The sequence below is a fragment of the Salvelinus namaycush genome, chromosome 29, assembly GCF_016432855.1.
Source record: "Salvelinus namaycush isolate Seneca chromosome 29, SaNama_1.0, whole genome shotgun sequence".
In the NCBI taxonomy this organism is placed as follows: domain Eukaryota; kingdom Metazoa; phylum Chordata; class Actinopteri; order Salmoniformes; family Salmonidae; genus Salvelinus; species Salvelinus namaycush.
Genome location: NC_052335.1, coordinates 21,990,397 through 22,004,237, shown reverse-complemented (window position 1 = coordinate 22,004,237; position 13,841 = coordinate 21,990,397). Strand labels below are relative to the sequence as shown.

The window sequence follows — 13,841 nt, the reverse complement described above, 5'->3', positions numbered from 1 at the left end:
TTCAACTATGACAGACAAAATGAGAAGAAAAAAATCCAGAAAATCACATTGTAGGATTTTTAATTTATTTATTTGCAAATTATGGTGGAAAATAAGTATTTGGTCAATAACAAAAGTTTATCTCAATACTTTGTTATATACCCTTTGTTGGCAATGACAGAGGTCAAACGTTTTCTGTAAGTCTTCACAAGGTTTTCACACACTGTTGCTGGTATTTTGGCCCATTCCTCCATGCAGATCTCCTCTAGAGCAGTGATGTTTTGGGGCTGTTGCTGGGCAACACGGACTTTCAACTCCCTCCAAAGATTTTCTATGGGGTTGAGATCTGGAGACTGGCTAGGCCACTCCAGGACCTTGAAATGCTTCTTACGAAGCCACTCCTTCGTTGCCCGGGCGGTGTGTTTGGGATCATTGTCATGCTGAAAGACCCAGCCACGTTTCATCTTCAATGCCCTTGCTGATGGAAGGAGGTTTTCACTCAAAATCTCACGATACATGGCCCCATTCATTCTTTCCTTTACACGGATCAGTTGTCCTGGTCCCTTTGCAGAAAAACAGCCCCAAAGCATGATGTTTCCACCCCCATGCTTCACAGTAGGTATGGTGTTCTTTGGATGCAACTCAGCATTCTTTGTCCTCCAAACACGACGAGTTGAGTTTTTACCAAAAAGTTATATTTTGGTTTCATCTGACCATATGACATTCTCCCAATCTTCTTCTGGATCATCCAAATGCTCTCTAGCAAACTTCAGACGGGCCAGGACATGTACTGGCTTAAGCAGGGGGACACGTCTGGCACTGCAGGATTTGAGTCCCTGGCGGCGTAGTGTGTTACTGATGGTAGGCTTTGTTACTTTGGTCCCAGCTCTCTGCAGGTCATTCACTAGGTCCCCCCGTGTGGTTCTGGGATTTTTGCTCACCGTTCTTGTGATCATTTTGACCCCACGGGGTGAGATCTTGCGCGGAGCCCCAGATCGGGGGAGATTATCAGTGGTCTTGTATGTCTTCCATTTCCTAATAATTGCTCCCACAGTTGATTTCTTCAAACCAAGCTGCTTACCTATTGCAGATTCAGTCTTCCTAGCCTGGTGCAGGTCTACAATTTTGTTTCTGGTGTCCTTTGACAGCTCTTTGGGCTTGGCCATAGTGGAGTTTGGAGTGTGACTGTTTGAGGTTGTGGACAGGTGTCTTTTATACTGATAACAAGTTCAAACAGGTGCCATTAATACAGGTAACGAGTGGAGGACAGAGGAGCCTCTTAAAGAAGAAGTTACAGGTCTGTGAGAGCCAGAAATCTTGCTTGTTTGTAGGTGACCAAATACTTATTTTCCACCATAATTTGCAAATAAATTCATTAAAAATCCTACAATGTGATTTTCTGGATTTATTTTTCTCATTTTGTCTGTCATAGTTGAAGTGTACCTATGATGAAAATTACAGGCCTCTCATCTTTTTAAGTGGGAGAACTTGCACAATTGGTGGCTGACTAAATACTTTTTTGCCCCACTGTATATGACTAACAACTTCTAGAGAACTAGTAATGGTAATTGTACAAAAGAGAAAGAAAAATAAACTCAACTGTAACCATATTGGACTACCCTCAAATAAAACATGCTATGGTCCACAACACTAAGTCATGCATGCCTAGTGGTCAGTTTGCTACAGATCTGAGGAGTTGGCGTATTCAGTATTATGTGACTGCACTGGAATTGTCTCAATCAAATCAATGGAATCCTGGAAATTATCCCATTCAGTTGGTAGTCATCATCCTAATTACGCTCATATTTAAGTAAGTCAATGGCAACCATCTTAGTTGGTCTTTTGACTAGTTTCAGTGCAGTCATAGCAAAGACATACAGAATATCAGAAGTATAAGACTACTGAGATAACACTGAAACACAATATCTTACCCAAGTGAATTTGATCTTTTGATGCGTAGAAAGAGATGAAAAAAAAAAACATATTTCAAGACATTTGAATGACAGTATCAAGTGCCCCACTTATACTGTACATTGTGACTTAATTTCAGAAATATGGCAAAAAGTTTAATTAATCTTCTTTTCAAGAAAAGCCACATAAAGATCCAGTCCACACACACTTCAAACACACAGTTAACCAATCAATCATCCAAGCTATGGCAATGCCATACTGTATGCTGTACTGTAGGCCTACATTATGAAATAGAATGCAAATGTTTGGGTTGCAACTATTATTTTTAAATCTGCAGTCTGTAGTGCCGAGTAAAGCCAGCAGCAAGTATCACCACAGGCAACATACCTTGCTCTGTCTGGTACCTCCTAGCTAAATAATACATTTAGCATATTTCAAACCCAATGCAAGTGGGCCAGGGCACTTTTTCATTTCACTGGGCAACATAGTGAAAATAATGTGTTGTACTGTACATGTAATTCACACAAAAAATCCACACAGGAACTCATTTGCATGCACACACAAACACACACACAAACTAGGGGGCATACCTTCTGGGATACATTAACTCAAGGCCAAACATGCTGGAATACATGAAATAATGTCTATTTGTTTCTCTGGATTAATGTTAAACATGATTTCATACAACATTGGTTGATAAATACACTATTCCAAGTATTTTGTTACGTGTTATTATCATGCAATAATGACGACGATATTAAAAGAACAAAACAAAGACTGACACCTCTACAACACACACTACATGACATGGACAGGTATAACAGTAAATCACAGTTTTCCTTCGTCATGGCTAGTCTGAGTATTGCATTACCAGTGACAGCTGTCCATGATACGATAGCTCCCCAGTGGCTGAGTGTAGAGCCAGAATACTGGCCAGCCATGGAGCTCTATTGTGCCACCATGCCCTGTCAGAGCTCCAGTCCTTCAGGGCCGATCGTGGTCAGAAGCCACCCCGAGGGTCACTGTGGGCTAGCCCACAGCTCTCCCAGCCCTGATCACAGCTCTCCAAGCCCTGATCCAAACCCACCCCGGCCTGCATCCAATCTGGCCTGCAGAAAGCCGCTTACTCTGGGCTTACGCAACGCAAACATGTCCCCTGTAACAGATTGTCTGGGTCAACCCCAGCAACAGTCAGGATTGGGCACATGACAAGGCAGACTGGGTGCAGAGAAGCAGAGACGAGGGGGGAGCGTGGTCATTCTGACTGGAGGGCCCCTGTATTCTGTTTCAATAGCTGTAGGCTTAAAGATGTAGCAAAAGGATTTAGTTGATAGGATATTAAATATTTTGATGTGTGGTTGCCATAGGCACCAGTGACACTGTACCTCATATCCCCAAACTTCCTGCTGATGGCTGTTCCCAGTGTGGTGAACGCTGCTGACGTTTTCTGACCTGCCGTGCTCAACGTCTCCGATGTCTTTTTGTACCTGGCCAAATGAAAAGACAAGACGGTGATGATCAAAACAGACAAAGAACAGGATACCTTAGGACAGCCACTCCTGTGCTCTTCCCATCCCTGTCCAGAACACTGTTCACTACACACACACATTAGTTTTATAGTCAGAGTTGGAGCCAGGGTGTAACTGATACTCCAGCTCAGCATCATATCTATACAAATATGCCCGATGGGTATATCCTTTACCTGTGGACAGCAGATTTGATAAATTTTTATTCACTGCATATAGTATACATACAGTGCCTTTGGAAAGTATTCAGACTCCTGTACTTTTTCCACATTTTGTTACGATACAGCCTTATTCTAAAATTGATTAAATGCAACATTTTCCTCAGCAATCTACACACAATACCCCATAATGACAAAGCGAAAATAGGTTTTATTAAATTTGAGCAAATAAAAAAACAGAAATACCTTATTTACATAAGTATTCAGACCGTTTGCTACGAGACTCAAAATTCAGGTGCATCCTGTTTCCATTGATCATCCTTGAGATGTTTCTACAACTTGATTGGAGTCCACCTGTGGTAAATTCAATTGATTGGACATGATTTGGAATTCATACACCTGTCTATCAGGTCCCACAGTTGACAGTGCATGTCAGAGCAAAAACCAAGCCGTGACGTTGAAGGAATTGTCCGTAGAGCTCCGAGACAGGACTGTGTCCAAGCATAGATCTGGGGAAGGGTATCAAAACATTTCTGCAGCATTGAAGGTCCCCAAGAACACAACGGCCTTCATCATTCTTATATGGAAAAAGTTAGGAACTACCAAGACTCTCCCTAGAGCTGGTTGCCCGGCCAAACTGAGCAATCAGGGAAGAAGGGCCTTAGTCAAGGGGGTGACCAAGAACCCGATGGTCACTGACAGAGCTCTGGAGTTCCTATGTGGAGATGAAAGAACCTTCCAGAAGGACAACCATCTCTGCAGCACTCCACCAAATCAGGCCTTTATGGTCTCAGACCATAAGAAACAAGATTCTCTGGTCTGAGTGTCAAGGTTGAACTCTTTGGCCTGAATCAGGTCAAAGGTTTCCTCCCAAGCGTCAGGTTGGGAGGAAACCTGGCACCATCCCTACGGTGAAGCATGGTGGTGGCAGCATTGTGCTGTGGGGATGGGAGACTAGTCAGGATCGAGGCAAAGATTAACAGAGCAAAGTACAGAGAAATCATTGATGAAAACCTGCTCCGGAACACTCAGTACCTCAGACTGGGGGCGAAGGTTCACCTTCCAACGGGACACCGACCCTAAGCACAAAGCCAAGACAACACAGGAGTGGCTTCGAGACAAGTCTCTGAATGTCCTTGAGTGGCCCAGCAAGAACCCGGACTTGAACCCCATCAAACATCTCTGGAGAAACCTGGAAATAGCTGTGCAGCGACATTCTACATCCAACCTGACAGAGCTTGAGAGGATCTGCAGAGAAGAATGGGAGAAACTCCCCAAATACAGGTGTGCCAAGCTTGTAGGGTCATACCCAAGAAGACTCAATGCTGTTATCGCTGCCCAAGGTGCTTCAACAAAGTACTGACTAAAGGGTCTGAATACTTGTGTAAATGTGATATTTCAGTTTATAAATTAGCAAGAAATTCTAAAAACCAGTTTTTGCTTTGTCATTATTGGATATTGATGAGGGAAAAAAAACAATTTAATCATTTTTAGAATAAGGCTGTAACATAACAAAATTTGGAAAAAGTCAAGGGGTCTGAATATTTTCTGAAGGCACTGTTCCCTGAGCAAGGCACTGGTGAGAAAGACTGTTTCCCTATTGATGCTGCAGAATCGATGGGAAACAGAGGAGAGCATCACTTTGATCATTTGTACAGCTTAAATACCACTGTTAGGGCGCTGGACTATAAAGGGAAGCCATTGATTTTCCTCTTTGTTTTCTAGGTCTAACAGCCTGCTAGTCTGAAGCCAAACCTGGTCTCAGAGCATTTCGTATTTTTCTGTATGTAAATTCTGAGACACTACATTTAGTTTGATATGTTACGTTTCGTATGGTATGTAATAAATTGTGGATGTCCATCACCCAACTTATGTTATGAATTTGCAAAATGTACTATGTTACAAATTTGCTAAATGTATGACTTGTTACGAATTCTAGCTAGGTGGCAACTTTAGCTAACTGGCTAATGTTAGCTAGGCTAGGGGTTAGGGTTAGCGGTTAAGTTTAGGTGTTAGGTTAAAGGGTTAGAGTTAGGGAAAGGATTAGCTAAAGGGATTAGGGGAAGGGTTAATGTTAGGGAAGGGTTAGCCAACATGCTAAGCAGTTGCAAATTAGCTCAAAAGTAGTAAGTAGTTAAAAAGTTGCTAATTAGCTAAAATTGTCCGTGATGAGATTCAAACTCTCAACGTTTGGGTTGCTAGACAGTCGGGTTATACGCCTACCCATTAACCGACCAACCACCCTTTCCCCAGGCGCCGAAGACGTGGATGTCGATTAAGGCAGCCCCCCGCACCTCTCTGATTCAGAAGGATTGGGTTAAATGTGGAAGATACATTTCAGTTGAATGCATTAGGTATCCCCCCCTTTCCCTTACTTTCATTTTTGCCATAAGTAACCATATGTCTTATATAATCATACCAAAAGTAACATATCATACTAATTTGAGTGTCCCGGATTTACTATGTTACGTCTAGTCTATGAGACCAGGATGTGCTGCCTGCCTGGCTTCCAACCTCTCAGAGCCCCAGGCCCTAGAGCCTGATTACCACTCAGTGCATTAGACACAGACTGCATGGAAATCTGAGGTCCGCATCTGGCCGTCACAGACACACCTATGCCTGCTAACAGTTCCATCTGAAAATTATCACTACGCCTCCATAAGAATATCATGTTCATGTTGCTGTCCGAATAGTCTCCTGTATTTATCTCAACTCGCACATTACTTGTCCTTGCTTCCAGCCTAACATTTAGTTTGGTACAGCGGGGGTTAATATAAGCCTTGCAGTCTGTCTGTCCGACCTCAGAAACAATGTTTCCCTTTTGAATTTCGATCTCTGTAGTAACAAACCACACTGACAATAGATACAGCTCAGCCGTTGAGGGAGTTGTTGACCTCCTTCACACTTGTCCCCGTTTTGCGTTGGTGTTGAGACTGGAGATTAAGGAAATATGTTGTGGCATTTACACAGTGGAGGCCCCCTAATCTCCTCTCCCGTCCAGCCAATGATTCCTCAGCACCACCGGATTGCTTGGCCCTGGCGACTTGCGGTTCCCCCTCACCATGGTAACAGTGATTGGAGAGGGGCACTGCTCATTTGCGCACCTAGTTAAAGTGTGACTCTGGTAACTGAATAACCAGGGAGACAAGGCCACTCTGGAAACACACAGACTGAGTCGGAGGAATGAAATCTAGGCCGACTGTATGGCTGTTCACACAAAATGGCTATAAATACAGGACTGACCTACACTGAGTGAACACCTGGTCTTTCCATGATATAGACTGACCAGGTGAATCCAGGTGAAAGCTATGATCCCTTATTGATGTCATCTGTTAAATCGACTTCAATCTGTGTAGATGAGGGGAAGGAGACAGGTTAACCTGTTTTGGCTGCAGGGGCAGTATTGAGTAGCCAGATAAAAGGTGCCCATTTCAAACGGCCTCGTACTCAATTCTTGCTCGTACAATATGCATATTATTATTACTATTGGATAGAAAACACTCTCTAGTTTCTAAAACCGTTTGAATTATATCTGTGAGTGAAACAGAACTCATTCTGCAGCAAACTTCCTGACAGGAAGTGGAAAGTCTGAAATTGAGGCTCTGTTCCAGGGGCTGCCTATTAAAGTCCATGTTATTTATTAGTTTAGATGCACTTCATACGTCTTCCACTAGATGTCGACAAGGAGTGAGAGAAGAAATGGACTGTGTAACTTGATCTGGACTCGAATTACAGTTTATGGAATGATGTGTCCTCCATTTCCTGTTTTCAGGAAGGCGCGAAGAGGACCATGGATTTGCCTTTTGAAAAGCTGTCGTTATAGGCGACTACTATCTCCGGCTTTGATTTTATTTGATACATGTGACCATATCATCGTAAAGTATGTTTTTTCAATATAGTTTAATCAGATTATTGAAATTTTTTCGGGAGTTTTGCCGTGTTCCGTTCTCTGACTTTGTTGACGATGGAGAGCTTCGTGCCACTTGGCTAGTGTGCTTGCTAATTCAAGAGGGAAAGTGGCCGTTCTAAATCCAAACAACGAGTGTTCCCGACAAAGGACCCCTTGTCCAACATTCTGATGAAAGATCAGCAAAAGTAAGAAACATTTTATGATGCTATTTCATATATCTGTCGTACATGTGAAGTAGTCGTCGGCGCCCAACTTTTGGGTACTCTAGCTATACCGAAGCTGGATGTCGTAATGAAGTTATTTTTTAGAATTCTAACACTGCGATTTCATTAAGAACTAATGGATCTATCATTTCCTATACAACATGTATTTTTTAGTTATGTTTATGAATAACTATTTGGTCAGAATATGTGTGTCAGAAAAAGTGTCAGAAAAATATCTGGACGTTGTGGAAAAAGTAGCTAAGTTAGCACACTGTATAACCATTGATTTCAGCTCTAAATATGCACATTTTTGAACAAAACATAAGTGTATGTATAACCTGATGTTATAGGACTGTCATCTGATGAAGAATATCAAGGTTAGTCAAAAATTATATATCTTTTACTGGTTTGTTACGATCGCTAACTTTTACTGCTGGGAAATGGCTTGTGTTTCTGGCTATTGTGGTAAGCTAATATAACGCTATATTGTGTTTGCTGTAAAACACTTAATAAATCGGAAATATTGGCTGGAATCACAAGATGCCTGTCTTTCATTTGCTGTACACTATGTATTTTTCAGAAATGTTTTATGATGAGTAATTAGGTATTTGACGTTGGTGTCTGTAATTATTCTGGCTGCTTTCGGTGCAATTTCTGATTGTAGCTGCAATGTAAACTATGATTTATGCCTGAAATATGCACATTTTTCGAACAAAACATAGATTTATTGAATAACATGTTATAAGACTGTCATCTGATGAAGTTGTTTGTTGGTTAGTTTGGTTGGTTCTTGGTTAGTTAGGTTGGCTTTGTGCATGCTACCTGTGCTGTGAAAAATGTCTGTCCTTTTTTGTATTTGGTGGTGAGCTAACATAAATATACGTGCTGTTTTCGCTGTAAAACATTTTAAAAATCGGACATGTTGGCTGGATTCACAAGATGTGTACCTTTCATATGCTGTATTGGACTTGTTAATGTGTGAAAGTTAAATATTTAAAAAAAATATCTTTTGAATTTCGCGCCCTGCACTTGAGCTGGCTGTTGTCATAAGTGTACCGACACCGGGCTGCAGCCATAAGAAGTTAAATAAGGATTTTCAAGTTTTGAGACAGTTGTAACATGGATTTGTGCCATTCAGAGGGTGAATGAGCAAGACAAAATATTTAAGTGTCTTTGAACGGGTTATGTTAGTAGGTGCCAGGCGCACCGGTTTGAGTGTGCCAAGAACTGCAACGCTACTGGGTTTCCCCCAGAATGGTCCACCACCCAAAGGACATTCAGCCAACTTGACACATCTGTGGGAAGCATTGGAGTCAACATGGGCCAGCATCCCTGCGGAACACTTTCAACACCTTGTAGAGTCCATGCCCCGACGAATGGAGGCTGTTCGGAGGGCAAAAGAGGGTGCAACGCAATATTAGGAAGGTGTTCCTAATGTTTTATCCGCTCAGTGTATATAAGCTCTACAAAACAAATCAGCGGTCCACTTAACATATCTTTCAGGGTTTGTCCTGGTCAGAACTGCACACATTGTTTTGATGTTGATCAGTGTCTCAGAGAGAGCCTGAAGCTGCTGTTTGTTTTGACTGGCTTCTCCCGTGGGCAGATGTGTCCTGGGGCAGGCAGCCTGGCAGGCAGCACTGTACTGCTGTAGATGTAACAGCACTAATAGGCTGCTTGCTCCCTGTCAATGTCTACCTCACTGAGCCTGAACAGACCGGATCCATACATACATCACTCTGTGATGCCCATAAAGGCAATCTCTGGTGTCAGGAGCAAAACACCTTAAGGGCCCGAGTGCCATTTTCCTATTTTCTTCTCCAAATGCTAAGCTTATGCACTTACTCTGAGACAGTCTTTAAATGGCAACAATAAATGGCAACTGTAGGAGTCTAATTTAGATCCCTCTGGCTCTATGCACATTGGAATGTATTGTAACAACATATTTGACACATCACACAAGCATAATACACACACTGAAATATGTTGGGTACTTACGCAGTGGAAGTCTGCATGTCATACCAGCTCTTGTTGAAGTTCTGTTTGAACTCACTGAGTGGTGTTATACCCAGTTTGGCTTTGAGCTCTGAGTGGTGTTTCTCTTTGGAGGCCAACACTTGCCTCAGGGTGGAGATTTCTTCCTCTAACTAGAGGGATAAACATAAAGAAAAACAGAGACAAAAGAGAATTAGAGAAATTGAGTAAGAGAGGGATACTAATTTCCCCTTAGGCTCAAGTATCCATATGTGACCTTATTTGCTTTATAGAGCATTCAATTTGAATGCTCAAAAAGTGTAATATTGTTTTGTGATGAAGCCTAATACGCTACAAACGCCACTACATAGATGTTGGTTATAGAGCTGTAATAATAAACTGAGGGAACTGAAGTACAGAACACTGGCTCTCCCTTATAACACAGTACAGTGTATTTGGCCTGAGCCCAGTTGGCCTGAGGTCAACACCAGAGGAAACAACAGTGACCGGCAGTAACAACTGTAACCCAAATCCCAATTATGCTGAATCATAATATGAAAAGAGTTCTGCCGATAGAGCTGCCAGGATTTACATAACTCATAATGCCGTCTACTTCCGGTCCTATTTTCCTGATAATATATCTCTCCCTCTCTCTCTCTCTCACTGTCTGCCCATGTGAGATAGATAAGTGTACTAACTTTTTAGCAGTCTTTCGGTTATTTGGATGGACAGAATGAAGGTAGAGCTTTCTTGAATCCAACTCGATCAACATACCAGGCTAAACATTGAAAAACAGATCAGTGAAAAGTGCTGATGAGAGGGACTACCTTTGTGAGTTCACTCAATATTTCCTCCCTCTCTTCATCAGTCATAGTGTTGTTGAGGTCCACATCTGACACCATCTCTTCATCTACTTCTGTTACAGGCTCTGGGTCTAACAGACCTGGGGATAGACAAGGATGGAGGCTTAAAAACTAAACCAACTCTCCAAAGGTTAGGAAACTACAAACTCGCATATGGTGGACATTAACAATCACATACAGTAAGTCATGGCTAGTAACTTAGGCACCCTGCTGTCAAATGGTCTAACTAGAAGAGCTGAGTAGGCGACAGCAAGGCAGAGCCACAAATCTGTTGCCATAGTAACACGGCCACAGTTCAGTCAGAATGAACTAGATCACTGCTCTGCATCACTGAGACAATGGCAATATACCCAGCATGACCCCAAAATAGTTTAACAACCACCGTTAGATCCAGTGACCGTAATACTCTACACTAGAGCTTCCATTTCCAAGCCCATTTATATTTTATGCATTTAAAGCTAAGATACAGTATCTTCTGGATAGTTTAGAGAAAAGTAATGTTCCAGAAGGCCACCAGTTGTCTATTAGAGCTTATAAAACTAGGTGGGTCTAATCCTGGATGCTAATTGGTTAAAACTGCATTCCAGCTGGTGTCTATTCTAAAAGTTATCACTGGCTAAAGCTATGACGTTGAAATGCCCATTTACTCTGTTCCATCTCACTGCGCGATCCACTGTCTCATCAGCCCAGCCAGGCAATTTATAAACTTAATCTCCACTATAAAAAGCATCTCGACATTATCTCCCATTTATTTTAGACTAGCATTTGGTTTTCAACAGCGGAGATCATTGGTTTTGAATATTGAAATTTGATCTCCAGATGTCCCATAGTAATGAACGTGTCGTAAGTCGGGATGAGACAGACAGGCAGACAGCTTTTCTCAGCCAGTCGAAATCATGAATCAGCTGGCATCATTTTTATGGATATATACAAAGAAATGTCAATAGAAAACAGGTAAAACGAAATGCAGCTAGTTTGCAGTCTTTCCATCTTCAGTTTGAAGTGATTGTGTTACCTGTGGTGTTGCCTAGCGCCTGCTCTGAACAAAAGTGTCCTGATGAGAGTACATTTTCTATGCCAGGCAAAATCGCGTATCATTATCTCATTGTTATGGATATATCCAAATAAATGCCACTAGAAAACTGCTTAAAACGCAAATGCAGCTACTTTGCTGTCATTTTGGCTGCACTGTTTGATGTGACTAAGTTAGGCATAGTTGGATAGCATTTAGAACGAACGACTGGGTCGCGTCCATAGATATTGAACAAAAAGACTCAACAACTGGGGCGCGTCTCTGGCAACCGAACCGATAGAACAAACAACCAGCTGGCTTGGATAGCAACCTTAGATTTGTGTCGGGACTATATCTCGTGGAAGGATGGAATAGTATGAATAAATTCATCAAAATAATGTTTTTTTATGAAAATATATCAATCATTATTTGAATATGTTGGTAACCTGTTGTACAAAAGTGATAATGCCCTTGAAGCCGGTGTTGAGGATATATTAGCACAGCTTGTCGGCCCTATACGAACAGCAATATATCCTCCCAACACCAGTTTCTCTGACATTATCACTTAATTAACCGTCTTAGATGTTGTTTCTTATCTAGTTCCACTAAAACAAAAAAGGTCAATAGGTCTGACTAACAGTGTCTAATTAAATAGGAGCACAAATCTATTGTTTATTGCAATTGTTTCTGGAACCTAATAGTGATCTAATTACATGATAATAAGTGTGTGTGTGTGTGTGTGTGTGTGTGTGTGTGTGTGTGTGTGTGTGTGTGTGTGTGTGTGTGTGTGTGTGTGTGTGTGTGTGTGTGTGTGTGTGTGTGTGTGTGTGTGTGTGTGTGTGTGTGTGTGTGTGTGCGCATGCATGCATCTGTGCGTGCATGTGTGTGTTTACCGTTACAATATAAGCAAAACCAGACAAACATCATAACACTTCCTGGTACGTGAAGCACTGAGTGTCTGGTCAATATCTGCAGCCCTGCTCAAAACGACTGACACACAGACCGATGAAGTAATGGCCAAAGCCCTGACATGGTGTTCCCTCTGCAGATTAGATCAGTCATTAATTGTCCCTACTACCAATAGTCTCTTATAACTGCATAAGAAGTACAGTAAAGAGACTGTGGCTGTACATTCTATACAAGCCTAAAGTAATACACCTGACAATGTAAACTGAATAGAAATCCCAACCTACACTAATCCCAAGGTTGAAAAGCTCTGAGCCAGGACATAACTGTGACATCTAAACTTAAGGGATGTTATTGAGCAGCGACAAGTTTCCTAAGACGAAGCTAGCTAGCGGATGTTTTTGTCCAGACAAAGACAACTAACAAACAGGCGTCACGTCTTTGAGGCCTGGCTTCTCATTACATCTGCAGATGAATGGTGGCATGGCACAGAGCTTGTGATGCAGTTTGGCCACATAACCCAATAACAGAAAGGAAGGCTGTGCTGGGGAACAGAGCCCAATACTTTCTCATGAGAAGCCTTTGGAGCCGTTCCCTTTATTTGGAGCCTTTTCATGTAGCCTTCCACATTATGAACGGCAGCTCTCCTTGTGAATCACTCTTCAGCTCTGTCATTTTGCCTTGCTTCAGTGCTTGTAATAGTCAATATATTTCAGAGTACAATATAACCAAACTCAGCATTGTATGGTCATTCGATTTACCTCATTAGTTTTCTACTGACAGTTTGCTCATCTCAAATGGGAAAGGATTCAGTTTACTTTGAACAGCGGTTTCTATCTTTTAACTGTGAAAGGGTAGGCCCCCGGTAGGGATATGTTGCTTAGCAACTTGCCATGTAGACGTGCAAACCTAATCATTATCCTATTCATTAAATCCTTTTGTTGTCATTAAGACATGTCAATCTGTCAACACTGGGCTCACTCAATTTAAATCTGACAATTTAGAGGTCTTGTGTTTGTGTTGGCGGTGTGAGGTTCTGCGTCCATTAGCATTGTTCCTGAGGCCCTGAATGAGGTCCCTGCTGTAGATACATTAACATTTTCTCATGTTCCTTAAATAATCAATATGGAAATCAATATGAAAGAACACAAAAACAACAGGAAACCATGCAGCCCGAATGTCATTGGAGTCGATGGACTCTGACTTTCCTCTTGACACCCTGGCAGCCTGTCATCTGAATATCACATTGCTGTTGCACCACACAGCTCTAAACCTCACCCCATCCCTGCCTCAGTCTGATTTAACAGAGAACCACAGTCACTGCCAAAATTATTGGCACCCTTGATAGAGATGAACAAAGACTATAAAATAAATAATTCAAATACTCAGCTATATTGTA

General features: G+C 41.9%; 1 protein-coding gene across 3 annotated transcripts in view; it reads right to left on the bottom strand.

Moving 5' to 3' along the window:
- The window catches only part of LOC120024392 (tumor protein D53 homolog), a 30,132-nt gene that overhangs the window by 4,261 nt on the left and 12,030 nt on the right, over positions 1 to 13,841 (bottom strand). For all 3 annotated transcript variants that reach the window (XR_005472826.1, XM_038968632.1, XM_038968633.1), the window contains exons 2-4: positions 10,489 to 10,604; positions 9,686 to 9,834; positions 3,276 to 3,377 (exon numbers count right to left, since the gene is read on the bottom strand). Coding sequence is in view for 2 of the 3 variants with exons in the window: in XM_038968632.1 (XP_038824560.1) it covers positions 3,276 to 3,377; positions 9,686 to 9,834; positions 10,489 to 10,604 (367 nt within the window). In the remaining variant the exon portion in view is untranslated. The remainder of the gene's footprint in view (positions 1 to 3,275; positions 3,378 to 9,685; positions 9,835 to 10,488; positions 10,605 to 13,841) is intronic.